The sequence below is a fragment of the Symphalangus syndactylus genome, chromosome 15, assembly GCF_028878055.3.
Source record: "Symphalangus syndactylus isolate Jambi chromosome 15, NHGRI_mSymSyn1-v2.1_pri, whole genome shotgun sequence".
In the NCBI taxonomy this organism is placed as follows: Eukaryota; Metazoa; Chordata; class Mammalia; order Primates; family Hylobatidae; genus Symphalangus; species Symphalangus syndactylus.
In genome coordinates this window covers 21847932-21862924 of record NC_072437.2, presented here as the reverse complement: position 1 = coordinate 21862924, position 14993 = coordinate 21847932, and the positions used below count along the sequence as shown (strand labels likewise).

The following is a 14993-nucleotide window of genomic DNA, read 5'->3' as shown; positions in this document are numbered from 1 at the left end:
GTGATCCGCCCGCCTCTGCCTCCCAAAGCGTTGAGATTACAGGCGTGAGCCACTGCTGGGCTGGGCTGTTTCAATCAGACAAATGTACTCCTTGGAAGAAAATGCACTTTAATTCTAAGTAAACATGTAAATATATAACAAGTATACCTTTGGTCAAACCAGATAGCTGTGACACACTGGCCCCACCAAACAATCTCCTTACAGAATTGAGCTACAGGCTGATGTGATCGGCCATCATGGAGTTATTTGAAGGGAGAATTCTTTGATAATGGTGACTGAATCTTTTGTGAGGGGTTGTTAGGAAGATTGTTCATCAATCACAGAGCCTTCTGTCTGAGGGGAACCCCGAGAAAAATGCCTGAATGATCTTCATTCTGAGATTACTTGGGCAGCTCCTGACTAATTGGATTGTCTGTATCTCATGTGCACTGTGAATTGTGCGACTGAACAGGTCTCCAAGTTAGAAAGCATAGAGCCCAAGTGGTGGCCCACCCATAGCAGGTGTTAGATCTTTAAAACATATGCTTTCTCCTTACTTCTATTTTCTCTCACCCTTACCCCGATCTCCTGTTCATCTTTCTGCTTTCACCCCCACTTTAAATTTATGCTATCCCATGTCCTACGTATGCTTATAAGCTGCTGCCTTAAATCTTCCTTGAAAGTGGCAAGGCTGGATGAATGGAGGGGTGGACAGATGGATGGATGGATGGATGGACAGATGATCGACAGGGAAACTGACAACTCTCTTCCAAAGACATTGTCTTTAGCATTCTAAAAAGCTATAGAAGGATGCACACAAAACTGGTAGTAGCTCCCTTCAGAAAAGAGAGACTGAAGGAGGGGAGAAGGAGTCCAGAAGGACTTTCACTTTATCTGTATAGTCTGATTTTTTACAATAAAAATACATTCATGTGTTATCTTTAACAATAATTTTAAAGGATAAGTACATAAGCCCTATGATATAAAAGTACAACAGCCCTATGATAACAAAGCTATCTAATATTGACCAAATGCTTACCATTTGTTGGCACTGTTCTAAGCTTTTTACATGTGTAATGAATTAACCCTCTCAGTAACCATATTCGGTACTACCATTATCCTTATTTAACAAATGAAGAAACTGAGGTACAGAGAAGTTAAATAACATCTCGAAGTTTACAGAGCTGGTAAGTGGAGGAGCGGGGATTTGAACTCAATCTGTGCTGAAACCTAATCTCTTTACTGATCTACACAGCCACTGGTACTATAACGCTAGCAATAAAAATCACCACTGAGATACTATGAAGTGTTTTAAATATTTTCCTGCACTGATTCATCCAATGTACTCATTTACCATATTAAAGAAACATTCTCATTATCTGAATTAAGTAGCCTGTTAAAGGTCATGCAGCTATAAAGTGGCCAAGCCAGAGTGTTCCTGCCTGCCATAGCATAATTCTGCCTCTGCATTATCCCTTCCATCTTCTACAATGATGAAAAACAAGCCTTTCCTCATTGAAAGTTATATGTTATATTTCTACCATGCATATTGCCATTTTTGGAAGTGTTTGCTTAAATCTGCTAATTTACACATAAGCACTACTGCAGATAAGAAAACATAATGGTAAAACTCTTTTCATATTTACCTGAACCACACCCATACAGGAATCCAGAAATATTGATCCTTTTGGTTCTTTGGAGATCTTTTCATCTTTATAAAAATTCAAATTATAGGATCCATCGCCAAGTTGAATTAGGTGGAAAAATCGTCTCTTAAATGACTGAGAGAAAAATACACACACAGCTATTCTTTCAAAATGAAGAGAGTCACAATCTCTATCAATAACCCACTTATGACTATACACATACATAAAACCTGTTTCCGTTCTCACTCTAGCTGATGCTCCAGGTCACTGCGGGGTTAAGACTCCCCATTCCATCTAAGAAGCTCACTGCATCTCAGTTCTGAGGAGGTGGTTCCCCTAATATCCATGGGTCATTTTTCTCACCCACGGAATCGGAGATTTTACATAACTACCCAAAGGCAGTGCAGGGACTTCCAATTTCGGATGCAGCACAGAAGGACAGAAACTTCTCTAAAATCCCCAGGGTTTCTTGCTCACAGAATGGGAACTATTTTTTGCCTCATGATGCTGAACGATTTTCCAGCCTCAGGGTAATGACAGTCACATTTCCTCCTTAATTTTTATCTCCCTGACTCCCTTGTTTCTTTTCCCTTTGTTATTAATCCTGATGATTCTCTGGTCCCACTTTTCTCCTGAATAGCTTCTTCTATTGGTTTGACGTCTCTCTCTGCAACCTTCTCTTCTATGCAACTATTTTCTTTTTTCGTCCTCAATTTTTGCTTTACTTGACTTTGTTGCAGTACACCTCCACAGAAGTGCTCAGGATTGGCATGACAGATAGCCCCTTGTGACATTCTGTGAGGTACCAAAGAGCACTTTTCGGTTACTACAGAGAAGAAAGCCTACGTCAGTGTCTGACCTTCACACCAGCCCAGGGACGGTCTCCTTATGCTGGTGGTTAGAAGACAGTGAGGGAAAGTGGGTGGATGAGGCTGTGCCAATGGGGGTGCTATCACCAGGGGAGCATCCTAGGAATCAGACAATGTCCCTTTTGTGGGGAAGAACAGCATGCGCATTCATCTTGAGCATTGTTCTCGAGCTCTATGGCAGAAAGGGCTTGTGAGAGGGGAGGGCAAAGTGATGCGCGTCCTCACCCTCATGGTCACGCTGATGGCACTGTTCATGTTGCCTTTGTACAGCCAGCCATGCTTGGTGATCCCACCCTTCTGGGAACCGAGGGAGGCAGCATCCTAGGAGAGAAGGAAAATACCACCAGTCAGCCTCCCATTATTACCTGGGTTACTTGCTGTGAGTTTGGTCAATGGGAAGGTCATTCCCTTTGTGCCAAGTTGTCCATTGCCCCTTTACTGAAGTACCCATTGACACCAATGCCTACAAGTCACATAAAAGTCCACTTAGCGGTGAAAGAAAGAGACCCACCTACATTTCTGAAAACTTTATTCCATTAAAGGCAAAGCTAGCTCCTGTCCAAAATTTTATTTGTCAGTGTTTAATGAGCCACAGAAAGGACCAAAAAGGACATACCTCAACTGACCACTCACGTTGGAAGGTTTTGCCTGGTTTCACAAAAAAATGTTTTCAAATTACACTCCCCTATAGTCAGAGGACAAAAGCACATGCACATTCCTGGAAACCTTCCCAGAGGCTTAGTTCAGGGAAAGGTGAATAAAGAAAGCGAGGAAATGTGAGGCAATACAGAAAGGAGAGATAAAGTGATGGGGGGGAAAAGAAGGAGAGACAGGCAAGAATGCAAGCAGGGATAGAGGGGAAAAAAGGGGGAGTCAGAGAAGTGGAAGGAAAGAGCTGAGAGAAGTGAAGAGACCTGCTTCTTAAGCACAGACCCCACACCGCAAGACCTGGGTTTAAGGAGAAGAGCATGGAGCTGCCAGATGCTGATACAAATATGCTAAGCACATATTTGTATGTTATAATAGACAGATGAAAAATACACACACACACACACAATCTGGCAAATCTTTTGTAATCATACAGACAATTGCAGAAAGACTCATCATATGCTTTGTCTTGGACCATCTCAACATTAATATTGGTGGTTTTAATATTGCTATTAATAGCAATAATAGAAATAATTTACCATCTAGGATTTTACAGTTTAGTGTATGCCCTTACATGCAATATTTCCATTGGTCCTCCTGTCACTATTCATGCCAATCAGTTCCAACTTCCCAATATATTGTTCATTTTGAATGAGCAGTAATTTCTCTTAGAATTATTTTAAAAGTACTTTCTAAAATAATTTGTTACATGCACATTGCTTAATGAATGGTTAATGTTATAGCTCAGCTGACAATGTTTTTAAAGAAGGAAAAACCTAAACTCACAATGGGACACTTAACAATCAATGGGGAGGATGAGAAATGCAGAGATGGGCACTGTCTTCTTGTGAGGTTTCCCTCACTCGGTGGGCAGACTCACCTCAATGCTCTACTCCCTTTATATAGTTCTTTAGTCATGAGCTTTTCTCTAGGAATAGGGGGAGTGGGCTTGATAAAATCAGACTTCACTAAAAGCAATCATTGAAGAAATAGCCATTTAAATCTACTGGCTGGCAGCTGTTTCAAGATCTGTTGAAAAACAACCTAAATTCAAGGTCTAAGTCATCTTGATATCTTTTAACAGTGTAGCCAGATCTGATCCAAGTCTTTGAAAATGATCTCTGAACAAATAAACACAACCAAGAGAACATGAAATGCTAAGCAGTAAAGGTGAAACAGAGACCTTATTCCAATCAATCAATAACATTTTTTAAAAATTATTCCCGTTTCATGTAACACTCCAATGCCTGTTTTGGCTAAATGTTGGTAATTTTCTAACTAATCTTATAAGTCTGTAAAATTGATGTTTAAATCTAGAGTGAAAAGAGAAGCAACAGCAAGCAGGTATCCCACCTCATCTTTGTCGACCTCCTCGTCAACTTCATAGACATGAACTGGAAGTTTATCCAACTTGACCACTTTGCTATAAAAACAACAAAGAAAATTTGTTTTAGAAATGCCTAGTCAAGGAAGAGGCTTTGCATTTCCTCCTCCATCAGAGGGCCCAGCCTTTACTAAATCCAAAGATGGCCCAGCTTCTCTATTCAGACAAAGAATAAAACCATCTATGCCCTTGCTTTTCGAGGTGAGTAAGCCAAGAGACTTGAGTAAGAAAGCTCCAAAAAGCTATGTGGAAAAGACAGCATAGCTTCTGGGGAGTTAGCAGGCATACTAAAAATAAGAAAGTGGATTAGTTTTTAATAAACAAAGACTTGGTAGAATAACTTTTAATAGAAAGTTTATGAGAAAAAAAAGGAAGATTGAGTTGCTGCATTGAAACCAATTAACAACGACGGTATTAACCACAACAAAAACAAGACACCAATACCAATAGCAGCTTACATTTACTCAATGGGTATGATGTGCCAGGCCCTGTGCACTTCTCATGTGCCCTCTCATTTAATTCTTTAATCATGGTGACTGTTGTTAAGGCCATTTAACAGATGAGGAAAATCAGACTTACAGAGGGCAGAGTTGTCCGAGGCAGAACACAGAATCTGTGTTCTTCACCACTGTTACAATTCTCCCTGTCTTTCTCATCACACATTTGGAAATTCTCATTCATGCCAAGAGGGAACATGTACCAGCAATCTATTAGATAATAAGTATACGACATCACATAGTCTGATATCTTTCAACCCTGAGACTATGAACAAAAGGATCAACAAAGATGGGTTAAGCCAATCCAATGCGAAGAATTAAAAAATCCCTAAGGGAGGATTGGGTAAATATAGAACTAAAGAGCATACCCATCTGGAGAAGATAATGCTAGGAGGGAGTGTTCCCAGCTGAGGTTTAAAAAGAGGCAATCGGGGAATTGGCCGAACATTCTTAAGGAGTGGCAAAGCCACACAAGGAGGAAAAACAAACAGCTACGTCTACTGAGAACAGCATAAAAGGTTCCAGCTCAAAGAAGTAACAAACACAAAGAAAAATACATTAATCCGGTCTCAAGTAATATTTTCATTGGTGATGGTTAGTTTTAAAACATAATCCATCACTATTTGCTTTCAATTTTCCCAAAATCAAGTATACTTCAATTTGCCAACTGCTATGGTTTGGATATGGTTTTTATTCCCACCAAAACTCAGATTGAAATTTGGTCCCCATTGTTGCATAATTGGGCCTAGTGGGTTATGGGGCAGATCTATCATGAGAGCATTGGTGCTGTTCTCACAGTAATGAGTGAATTTTGGTTCCTGGCAAGATGGGATTACTTGTTGCTGAAATGCATTAGTACCCAAGAGAATGGGTTATTATAAACTGAGGTTCCTCCTCCTCTTTGGTCTCTTTTCACAAGTGCCAACTTTCCCTTTGACCTTTTCCATCATGTTTTGAAGCAGCACAAAAGTCTTCAACAGAAGCTGAGCAGAAGCCAGTGCTATGCTTCTTGTACAACCTGCAGAACTATAAGCGAAATAAATCTGTTTTCTTGGCTAGTCGCGGTGGCTAACACTTGTAATCACAGCACTTTGGGAGTCAGAGGCAGGTGGATCACCTGAGTTCAGGAGTTCGAGACCAGCCTGGCCAACATGGTGAAACCCCGTCTCTACTAAAAATACAAAATTAGCCGGGCGTGGTGGCACGCGGCTGTAATCCCAGCTACTCGGGAGGCTGAGGCGGGAGAGTCGCTTGAACTTGGGAGGTGGAGGTTGCAGTGAGCCGAGATCGTGCCATTGTATTCCAGCCTGGATGACAGAGCAAGACTCTATCTCAAAAATAAATAAATAAAAATAAATAAGTAAATCTCTTTTCTTTAGAAATTACCCAGTCTCAGGTATTCCTTTAAAGCAACACAAAATGGAACCTTTTATAACAGATAGTATGTCAAGGCAATACCTAGCTACCCCTGATTCACTTTAGCCACCACTATTCAATCTAAATACACTTGCTTTTGGTATAGTCTAGAATAAGTTAATACATTAAAGGAGGTAAAAAAAAAAATTTCAACTGGGAAAATGCTTGTTTCTTGATTTACTTTTTTTAAAAACATAAAATTTATTCAGTGTAAAATGCTCTTTATAATTATCTTCTTCAAAATATTCTTTTCAAGGAAAAAATGCACTGCAGCATATTTCAGTACACTTATGTTTTGTTTGTTTTATATTTCGTAGTGAAAAAATTTCACCTATTTATTTAACAGTGGTACCGTGAAAAGAATCACTGGACATAATTAAACCATCCACATGTTTATTACTACCTACCAATACCAAAGTAGCATGTTTGAGTCTTACAATCAAAGGCCCTGTAAACAACAGTCACACCACATACACATGAACCATCTAGAAATATTTTCCCCAATTACTCTGATTGCATATGAAGTTACATACCTCCCCCCAAGCATTTCAAGTACAAAGACTTTTCCCTATGTGTATAATATAGCTTACTCACTTCGGAAGCTGTCGAAACTCTCCTGAGTAATCTTCATATTTATAGTTCACAAGATGCCAGTCAGAGTTATAGGTTTTGATGCACTATTGAAGGGGGATTTTAAAAATAGAAAATAAAAAACAGAAAGATGTGATGATTTTTGGAAAACACTTGGGAAAGTTTGTGAAGGCATACCCATACAAACATCAAAAAAATTTTTTCCCATCAACTAGCTAATGCCTGAAATTCCACCACCAGAGATTCCTGTGAAGCTTGAGACTTTGAACCACTGAAACATTACCCTTGGGGGTAGTATCACTTTAAGTTATCATCATTAATGATCTGAGAGCAGGTTTTACAAGGAGACAACTTCACCTAACCTTGTGACATTTACCTAACAATGGACTATTTCAGAGTAAGCATCTGGTTCTTAAAAAGCCATGTGGCCTCTACTATGACATAAAAGTGAATAGAATGCATGAACTTAAAGACGCCTTCATGGTATTTACTAATATTAGAACTAGCTAGCTCTGTTAGTTAACATTATCATACAAATTTGCCCTCAGTTTTTCTTTCCATTCATAAGGAAAAGAGTGAAATAATTAGGAAGAAACATTTGCATTCCAATTAATATTAGCACCATGACATTTTCATCTGTGTGTGTGTACAGAATGTTTAATGTAGTCCTCCACTGCCAAGGATTCTATTAGTGACCTAATCTACACAGACCGCATTCAAACTACCTCGTCACATGACAGATTCAATGGGCCAGCCTGGTGTCTGTCGTTCATCTACCCATGAAGATCCTCCAATAGTGCATAAAGCCTAAGATTATAATGCCATATCCACCAGATCTTCAAATATGAATGAGTCAAAATCAAAAGCTAAAGAATTTCAGTTAAAATCAGCTTAGTTCAAATGATCTTCTGTCCACTCAGCACTTGACTATATATGTGCAGACTTCAGTGTGGGGGTAAAAAAAGCATGAGTGAATCAATGAAAACATAGGTAGATAAATGTATTTATGCCTTATCTAGTTTATTTGACTCTGGCTATAACTAACATGAACAACGTCTCTATTCTGCTTCTTTCACTTCATCATTTCTACTGTCAACCTTTTTTATCTGTGTCATAGGCCATGCCTGAAGGCCTTCTGAAGCAAACTCCCCTCCACCTCCAAACTCATGAAAGTAAGAATTGCAACAACAGCAAGTGCTTATTTTGTGCCAGGCTCTACAATAAGCACTTTACTGGCAAGGGTGTGATGTGTGATGTGAAGGTAATGTAAGTTTTTAAAATTATTCTGAGAGGTGGAACAAATGGCAGAGAAGGGCTAAGCGCAGAGTCAGATTTTGGAGCTGGCAAACTTTTTGATTTTTTTACTCTGTAGTTACGAATATTTTAAAATGCTATTTTATCCTTGAAAATGATTTTTTTAGATTTCTCAAAGCATTTTCACATTTCGAGTATCATACATTCACACTCAAAATTTCATTCCAAAACCAGTCAGATTTCAGAATAATCCATAGTTTTGGACTTTCCCACTACTGCCCCTAGGTCCACTGGCACAGCTAAGTAGTCAGGCCTGACTATGTACAACACGGTCTTGTGGGTATGATCCTATTCTCTTCAAAGAGCCACAGCGGTTTTTCAACAAGCACTGGAACTAAAGTTGTACCATCAAGTCTCCTGCAGGACATTGAAACTATTCTGAAGTATAAAATGTACCTGCCCAATTAAAAACTAAATAAACCAGCATAAATTTGTATATTATAAATGCATTTATGAATGGAGCCCAAATTTTTATTTATTTATTTATTTATTTTTTTTTTTTTGAGATGGAGTCTTGCTCTGTTACCCAGGCTGGAGTGCAGTGGCGCAACCTTGGCTCACTGCAACCTCTGCCTCCCGGGTTCAAGCGATTCTCCTACCTCAGCCTCCCGAGTGATTACAGGCGCACACCACCACGCCCAGCTACTTTTTGTATTTTTAGTAAAGACGGGATTTCACCATGTTGGTCAGGCTGGTCTCGAACCCCTGACCTCGTGATCCACCTGCCTCAGCCTCCCAAAGTGCTGGGATTACAGGCGTGAGCCACCGCGCCTGGCCAAGACTTTAATACCTTAGGCAAAATGGGGAAAATAATTACAGTTTATTGTGTTCAAATATTTATAATTATAAGGAATCGCACATACAAAAAAAAAAAAACAAAAAACTCCACAGTGAATCTGGCTAAGTATTGAGATTCATTGATTTAACAAGCCAGTGTTGACCATCTACATAGCAGGCATTGGCTAAATTCCAAAGCAGAAGCACAGAATTAGGCAAGCAACCCGCACCCCTCTGGGGATGTAGAAAGTCTAGGAGATAAGGAGTCCCATCAGAAAGCCAGATCCGGAGAACTGTACCTTCAAAAAGACAGGAATGTGACTGACTGATTATATGATTAACATTTCAAACTGGTGAAATTCAATAATATTTTGAAGTTACACTGAAAGGTTTTTGAAGTTTTTTTCTGCTTTGTTTTGCTTTGTTTTAAGCCATTAGGTCATTCTCTGGATCAGAGGATGAAGAGGAAGTGATGTTCACTCCACCCAAGTGGAAGGGTCCCAAAAGTGTTTAGTTATGTTGGCTCCAGCAGCATAGGATGAAGCAGCTATTGCTCAACCTGCAGTGATTAAATAACTTAATGGAGAATTCTCCCTCAAAAAACCATATTTTTTTAATCAACTGGGAGAACTGAGTTAGCAATTAATAATTTTGCCACATGCTTTAAAACATAGGTCAACAAACTTTTTGTGTAAAAGGCAAGATCATAAATATTTTCAGCTTTGAGGATCATATTATCTCTACTTAACTTTGAGTTGCATGGTGACAGTAGCCATAGGCAATATGTAAACAAATGTGCTTGGCTGCTTTACAATAAAACTTTATTTACAAAAATAGGCTACAGGCTGGATTTTGCTTGCAGGTCATAGTTTGCCACTACCTGCCTTAAAAAGACATTTATAACTACATCACAAGTATATCTGGCTATATTTGTCTGGAATTAAGTTTACTAATATAGTGGCAAAGGAGGTAAGACAGGAAGTTACTTCTTCAGAAAGATGAGAGAACACACTTAAAAATTTTTTAATTTTATATTTAATTTTTCAAAAATCTCAATGGAAATTAAATATTGTTATTTAATTGGTCTTTATAAGAGTATATATAGCTTCCTTATAGTAAGCAATTTTATTGCTGGGCATATTTATGATCTAAATATCAACTAGAAAAACCAGGATTAAAAAAATCATTATTTTTAAATGAAGGAGCACTTAAAGAAACAAAATTAAAACATCTAATTATTCCTTCCTACCTAAAATTACCTGGAGGAAAAAACAAACACTCCATGGGGGAAAACTAAAGCAAACAACCTAAATTGTAATAATTTCTCTTTCTGGCCAGGCACAGTGGCTCATGCCAGTAATCCTAGCACTTTGGGAGGCCAAGGTGGGCAGATCACTTGAGATCAGGAGTCTGAGACCAGCCTGACTAACAGGCTGAAACCCTGTCCCTACTAAAAATACAAAGGTTAGTCAGGCGTGGTGGTGCACGCCTGTAATCCCAGCTACTCGGGAGGCTGAGGCAGGAGAACCACTTGAACCCAGGAGAGGCAGAGGTTGCAGTGAGCCAAGATTGTTCCACAGCATTCTAGCCTAGACAACAGAGCAAGATTCTGTCTCAAAAAATTAAAATTAAAAAGTAAATAATTTATCTTTCTTCCATAAGATAATTTTATTTATATTTTCAAACAAAAATAATATTAATCAATGTATCTTGATTAGGAATATATATAGTAATGAATATATATAATAATACATATTGACTAGCAATAGACCCTGCTTATTATCAGCTAGTACTTCATGAATACTAAACTAGTCAAAAATAACTTGCAAATATAAATGTATAAATGAAATAAATGATACATAAATGTGTGTGTCACCCTTAAAAACAGTATCAATAACAAAGCCTTCCACAGATTTCCAGTGAATTCATTTACAAGTTACTGCTTATTTTAAGCCCATGAGATAAATTCTGTGGAATTCACTTTTTGTAGTCAGATATAGCCCCCTCCAAATAAATAAAGTTTTAAAAATAATAAAAATGTAAAAAAGAAATAGCCCCTGCGGACATTTCTGTCCAAGTTTCAGAGTCTGAAAAATTCACATTATTCTATTTGAACTTCCATCATGGAAATATAATTACCCCTTTGACACTTTCTTGACAATTTTGAAATTTAAAGAAAAGGAGGCAGTTAGGGGAAAATGACTTCAAAATGCAAATTAATGCAGGAAAGAGCCTTACCTCTGTAACAAACAAGCTCTGTGCTTCCTCTTCCGCCTTCACAGGCACTGTTGAGCATATGTATCGACCCTGTCGTCTCAGGATGGCCGTCTGGAAACAAAAACAGGAGGAAAAGCCTTGGGTAAGTGAAGGAGGCAGGTGCCAGCCTCAGAGTGCAGCTGTGTGCCCTGCAGCTGGGCCTGGCAGCCACAGAGTCCCTCCATTTCTCCCATCCAGTGCAGCTGCCTCCTTTGGTCACACATAACAGATTCCATTGGGCAGCCTCAAGTTCCAAAGCCAGGCTGGGTCACAGCTCCTGCTTCTTTCTGGATCAGGGGCCCACAGATCCCTCCAGCTCAGCCCTTCCTGCAGGGTAGAGGCCCCTTTCAAAGTCCCTAACACCCCCAAGTGCTTGATCTAGTCCCACGACACAGCATCTTACTTGCCTTAACTGCCTTTTTTTATTGCGGTAAAATATACCTAAGTTTACCATTTGAAACATTTTTTTTTTTGAGATGGAGTCTTGCTCTGTTGCCCAGGCTGGAGTGCAATGGCGGGATCTCGGCTCACTGCAACCTCCGCCTCCCAGGTTCAAGCGATTCTCCTGTCTCAGCCTCCCGAGTAGCTGGGATTACAGGCGTGCGCCACCACGCCTGACTAGTATTTGTATTTTTAGTAGAGATGGGGTTTCACCATGTTAGCCAGGCTGGTCTCGAACTTCTGGCCTCAGGTGATCCGCCACCTCAGCCTCCCAAAGTGCTGGGATTACAGGCGTGAGCCACCATGCCTGGCCATTTTAAACATTTTTAAGTGTACAGTTCAGTGGCATTAAATACATTCATACAATTGTGCAACCATCACCACCATCCATCTCTTGTCATTTACATCTGTTCTTGTTCACTGCCACATCCCCAGAGCCTAAGAGCATAGATAACTAGACGCACAGAAGATCCTCAATCAGTAATTGCTAAATGAATCTATGAACTGTGAATGCTACCTCCCCTCCAAGGGACATTAGAACTGTTCTTGTTCATTAGGCTTAAATGCTTCTTTTAAATAAAATGACAGGGCAGGGGTAGCATCCTGTCTACCTCAATAACTAGGCTTAAGGTTTCATTTTCTTTTTCTTTTTAATTTTTTTATTTATTTTATTTTTTGAGATGGGTCTCTCTCCGTCACCCAGGCTGGAGTGCAGTGGCGCAATCTCAGCTCACTGCAAGCTCTGCCTCCCAGGTTCACACCATTCTTCCGCCTCAGCCTCCTGAGTCGCTGGGACTACAGGCACCCGCCACCATGCCCGACTAATTTTTTGTATTTTTAGTAGAGACAGGGTTTCACCGTGTTAGCCAGGATGGTCTCGATCTCCTGACCTCGTGATCTGCCCGCCTCGGCCTCCCAAAGTGCTGGGATTACAGGCGTGAGCCACCGCACCCGGCCTAATTTTTTAATTTTTTTGAGAGTCTCTCTCTGTCACCCAGGCTGGAGTGCAGTGGCGTGATCTCGGCTCACTGCAACCTCTGCCTCCCGAGTTCAAGTGATTGTCATACTTCAGCCTCCTGAGTAGCTGGGACTACACGCGGGCGCCACCACACTCGCCTAATTTTTGCATTTTTAGTACAGATGGGGTTTCACCATGTTGCCCAGGCTGGTCTCAAACTCCTGAACTCAAGCAATCCACCTGACTCAGACTTCCAAAGCACTAGGATTACAGGTGTGAGCCACCACACCCAGCCTTATTCTTTAAATAGAGATGGGGTCTCATCATGTTGCCCAGGCTGGTCTCAAACTCCTGGGCTCAAACAACCTCCCATCTCAACCTCCCAAAGTGCTGAGACTACAGGCGTGAGCCACCATGCCCGGCCTGGGCTTCAGGTTTCAGAAAGAAATATTCTAGTTTTTTTCTCCTATGGACTGTAACTCTTAGGTACTATTAACAGATCATAGTTGACTGGGCGCGGTGGCTGACACCTGTAATCCCAGTACTTTGGGAGGCTGAGGTGGGTGGATAACTTGAGGTCAGGAGTTCAAGACCAGCCTAGCCAACAAGGTGAAACCCCATCTCTACTAAAAATACAAAAATATTAGCCGAGTGTGATGGCGCATGACTATAATCCCAGCTACTCGGGAGGCTGATGCAGGAGAATCACTTGAACCCGGGAGGCGGAGTTTGCAGTAAGCTGAGATCATGCCACTGCACTCCAGCCTGGGCAACAGAGCAAGACTCCATCTCAAAAAACAAAAACAAAAACAAACAAACAAACAGATCATAGTCATTAAAGCAGCATACAAGCAAACATTTTGCTAACAGAATCTACCCTGTTAGCTCTTCATGGCAAATGACTACGCTGGGATCTCATAGCATTGGTCCTGGCAGTTTCCCTTCTTCCTTTGGTTGGAGGTGGCTTTGGGTCAAACCTCTTTTCCCTTATCCCTCCAGCCTAGGTGGAGGACTTCAGGGCATGTGTTTTGGGTACAATTTATTTCCTGCCTGTATTTTCTCTCTCTGCTGTGTCTGCTTCACCTATATTTATTCTTTTCTCGCACTCTATCTTTGAAAGTAATCTTAAAGCCTATTTTTAGAATAAGGCTCCTCATTCTAAAGGAGTGGAAGAAATGAATTCTGTTCTTCACCAAAGTCCTTGGCAGGTAAATTATTTATTCCTTCAGCCTCCTGGGTCCTGACTTCTTTGTAAGTATTACAAAGAAACAGTTACCTTTATTACACATCTGTTCTTGTGAAATGCCACAGAGATGAGTGACCATAAGCATGGAAGACAGGCACAATCTGTACAAAAAGCTACAAAGCAATATACTGTACATATATAGACTGTCACAACTGTTATGAAGGAGGGGTGCTACTTCAAAAAGTATACATTCTATGTTCCCATTTACTGTGTCTTGATCTGATTTATCTGGGTCTTTCCAGACTTTTGAAACTAAGTATCATACTTTTAAAACATTCATGAAATAGCTCACATCAAGAAATAGGACTATTAGGGTCACTTCTAGGCCATTCTTCATCCTAACATTAAGAAGAAAAAATTTATGACAAAAATTTCCCAGTAGAATAACCAACTCAAGAAACTTTAATTATGGGACACTTTTCCAAACAGCCCTCTAAGGTGAGAAAAATAATAGGAAATAGATCTTTTTTATTCTCGTATATCGAAGTCCCATTATGTTCTCACTTGGAAAAAAAAAGTAACTTTAAATTATTAAAGAGAGTCGTGAATTGTTTTTTTTTTCCTTCATGTATGTTCCACAGGAGGAGAGAAACCTGAGTTTTAACAGATAAGATAGCATGATGTTTCTCATTTTTAAACGAGGTTTACACATTAACCATTAATCATCAATTCCTAACCTTGATTTTAACAAAGAATAGTTTTCTGACCAGACAGAGCCCTTTTTTTCCCCCAGAGACTTCATCCAATTAAACTAAACTAGGTGTGCTTCTTTAGTACGTATGTAGTATAGCATAAGTGCTATTTTTTCGTGCATGTCTTGAACTACACACTATTCGATCTCTTTCAGATAATCTCCAAAGATGACTGCTAACCTTCCTCGTCTATGCATAGTGCTCTGTACACCAAAAGGCACAGCCTGTCTCCCCTCCCCTTGAATCTGGGCTGGCTTTCACCAACAAAATGAGATAGAA

General features: G+C 40.0%; 1 protein-coding gene across 10 annotated transcripts in view; it reads right to left on the bottom strand.

Moving 5' to 3' along the window:
• The window catches only part of DOCK9 (dedicator of cytokinesis 9), a 296690-nt gene that overhangs the window by 128497 nt on the left and 153200 nt on the right, over positions 1 to 14993 (bottom strand). For all 10 annotated transcript variants that reach the window (XM_055244502.2, XM_055244500.2, XM_055244508.2 and 7 more), the window contains exons 3-7: positions 11360 to 11449; positions 7034 to 7116; positions 4496 to 4565; positions 2720 to 2815; positions 1626 to 1760 (exon numbers count right to left, since the gene is read on the bottom strand). In XM_055244502.2, the coding sequence (XP_055100477.2) occupies positions 1626 to 1760; positions 2720 to 2815; positions 4496 to 4565; positions 7034 to 7116; positions 11360 to 11449 (474 nt within the window). The remainder of the gene's footprint in view (positions 1 to 1625; positions 1761 to 2719; positions 2816 to 4495; positions 4566 to 7033; positions 7117 to 11359; positions 11450 to 14993) is intronic.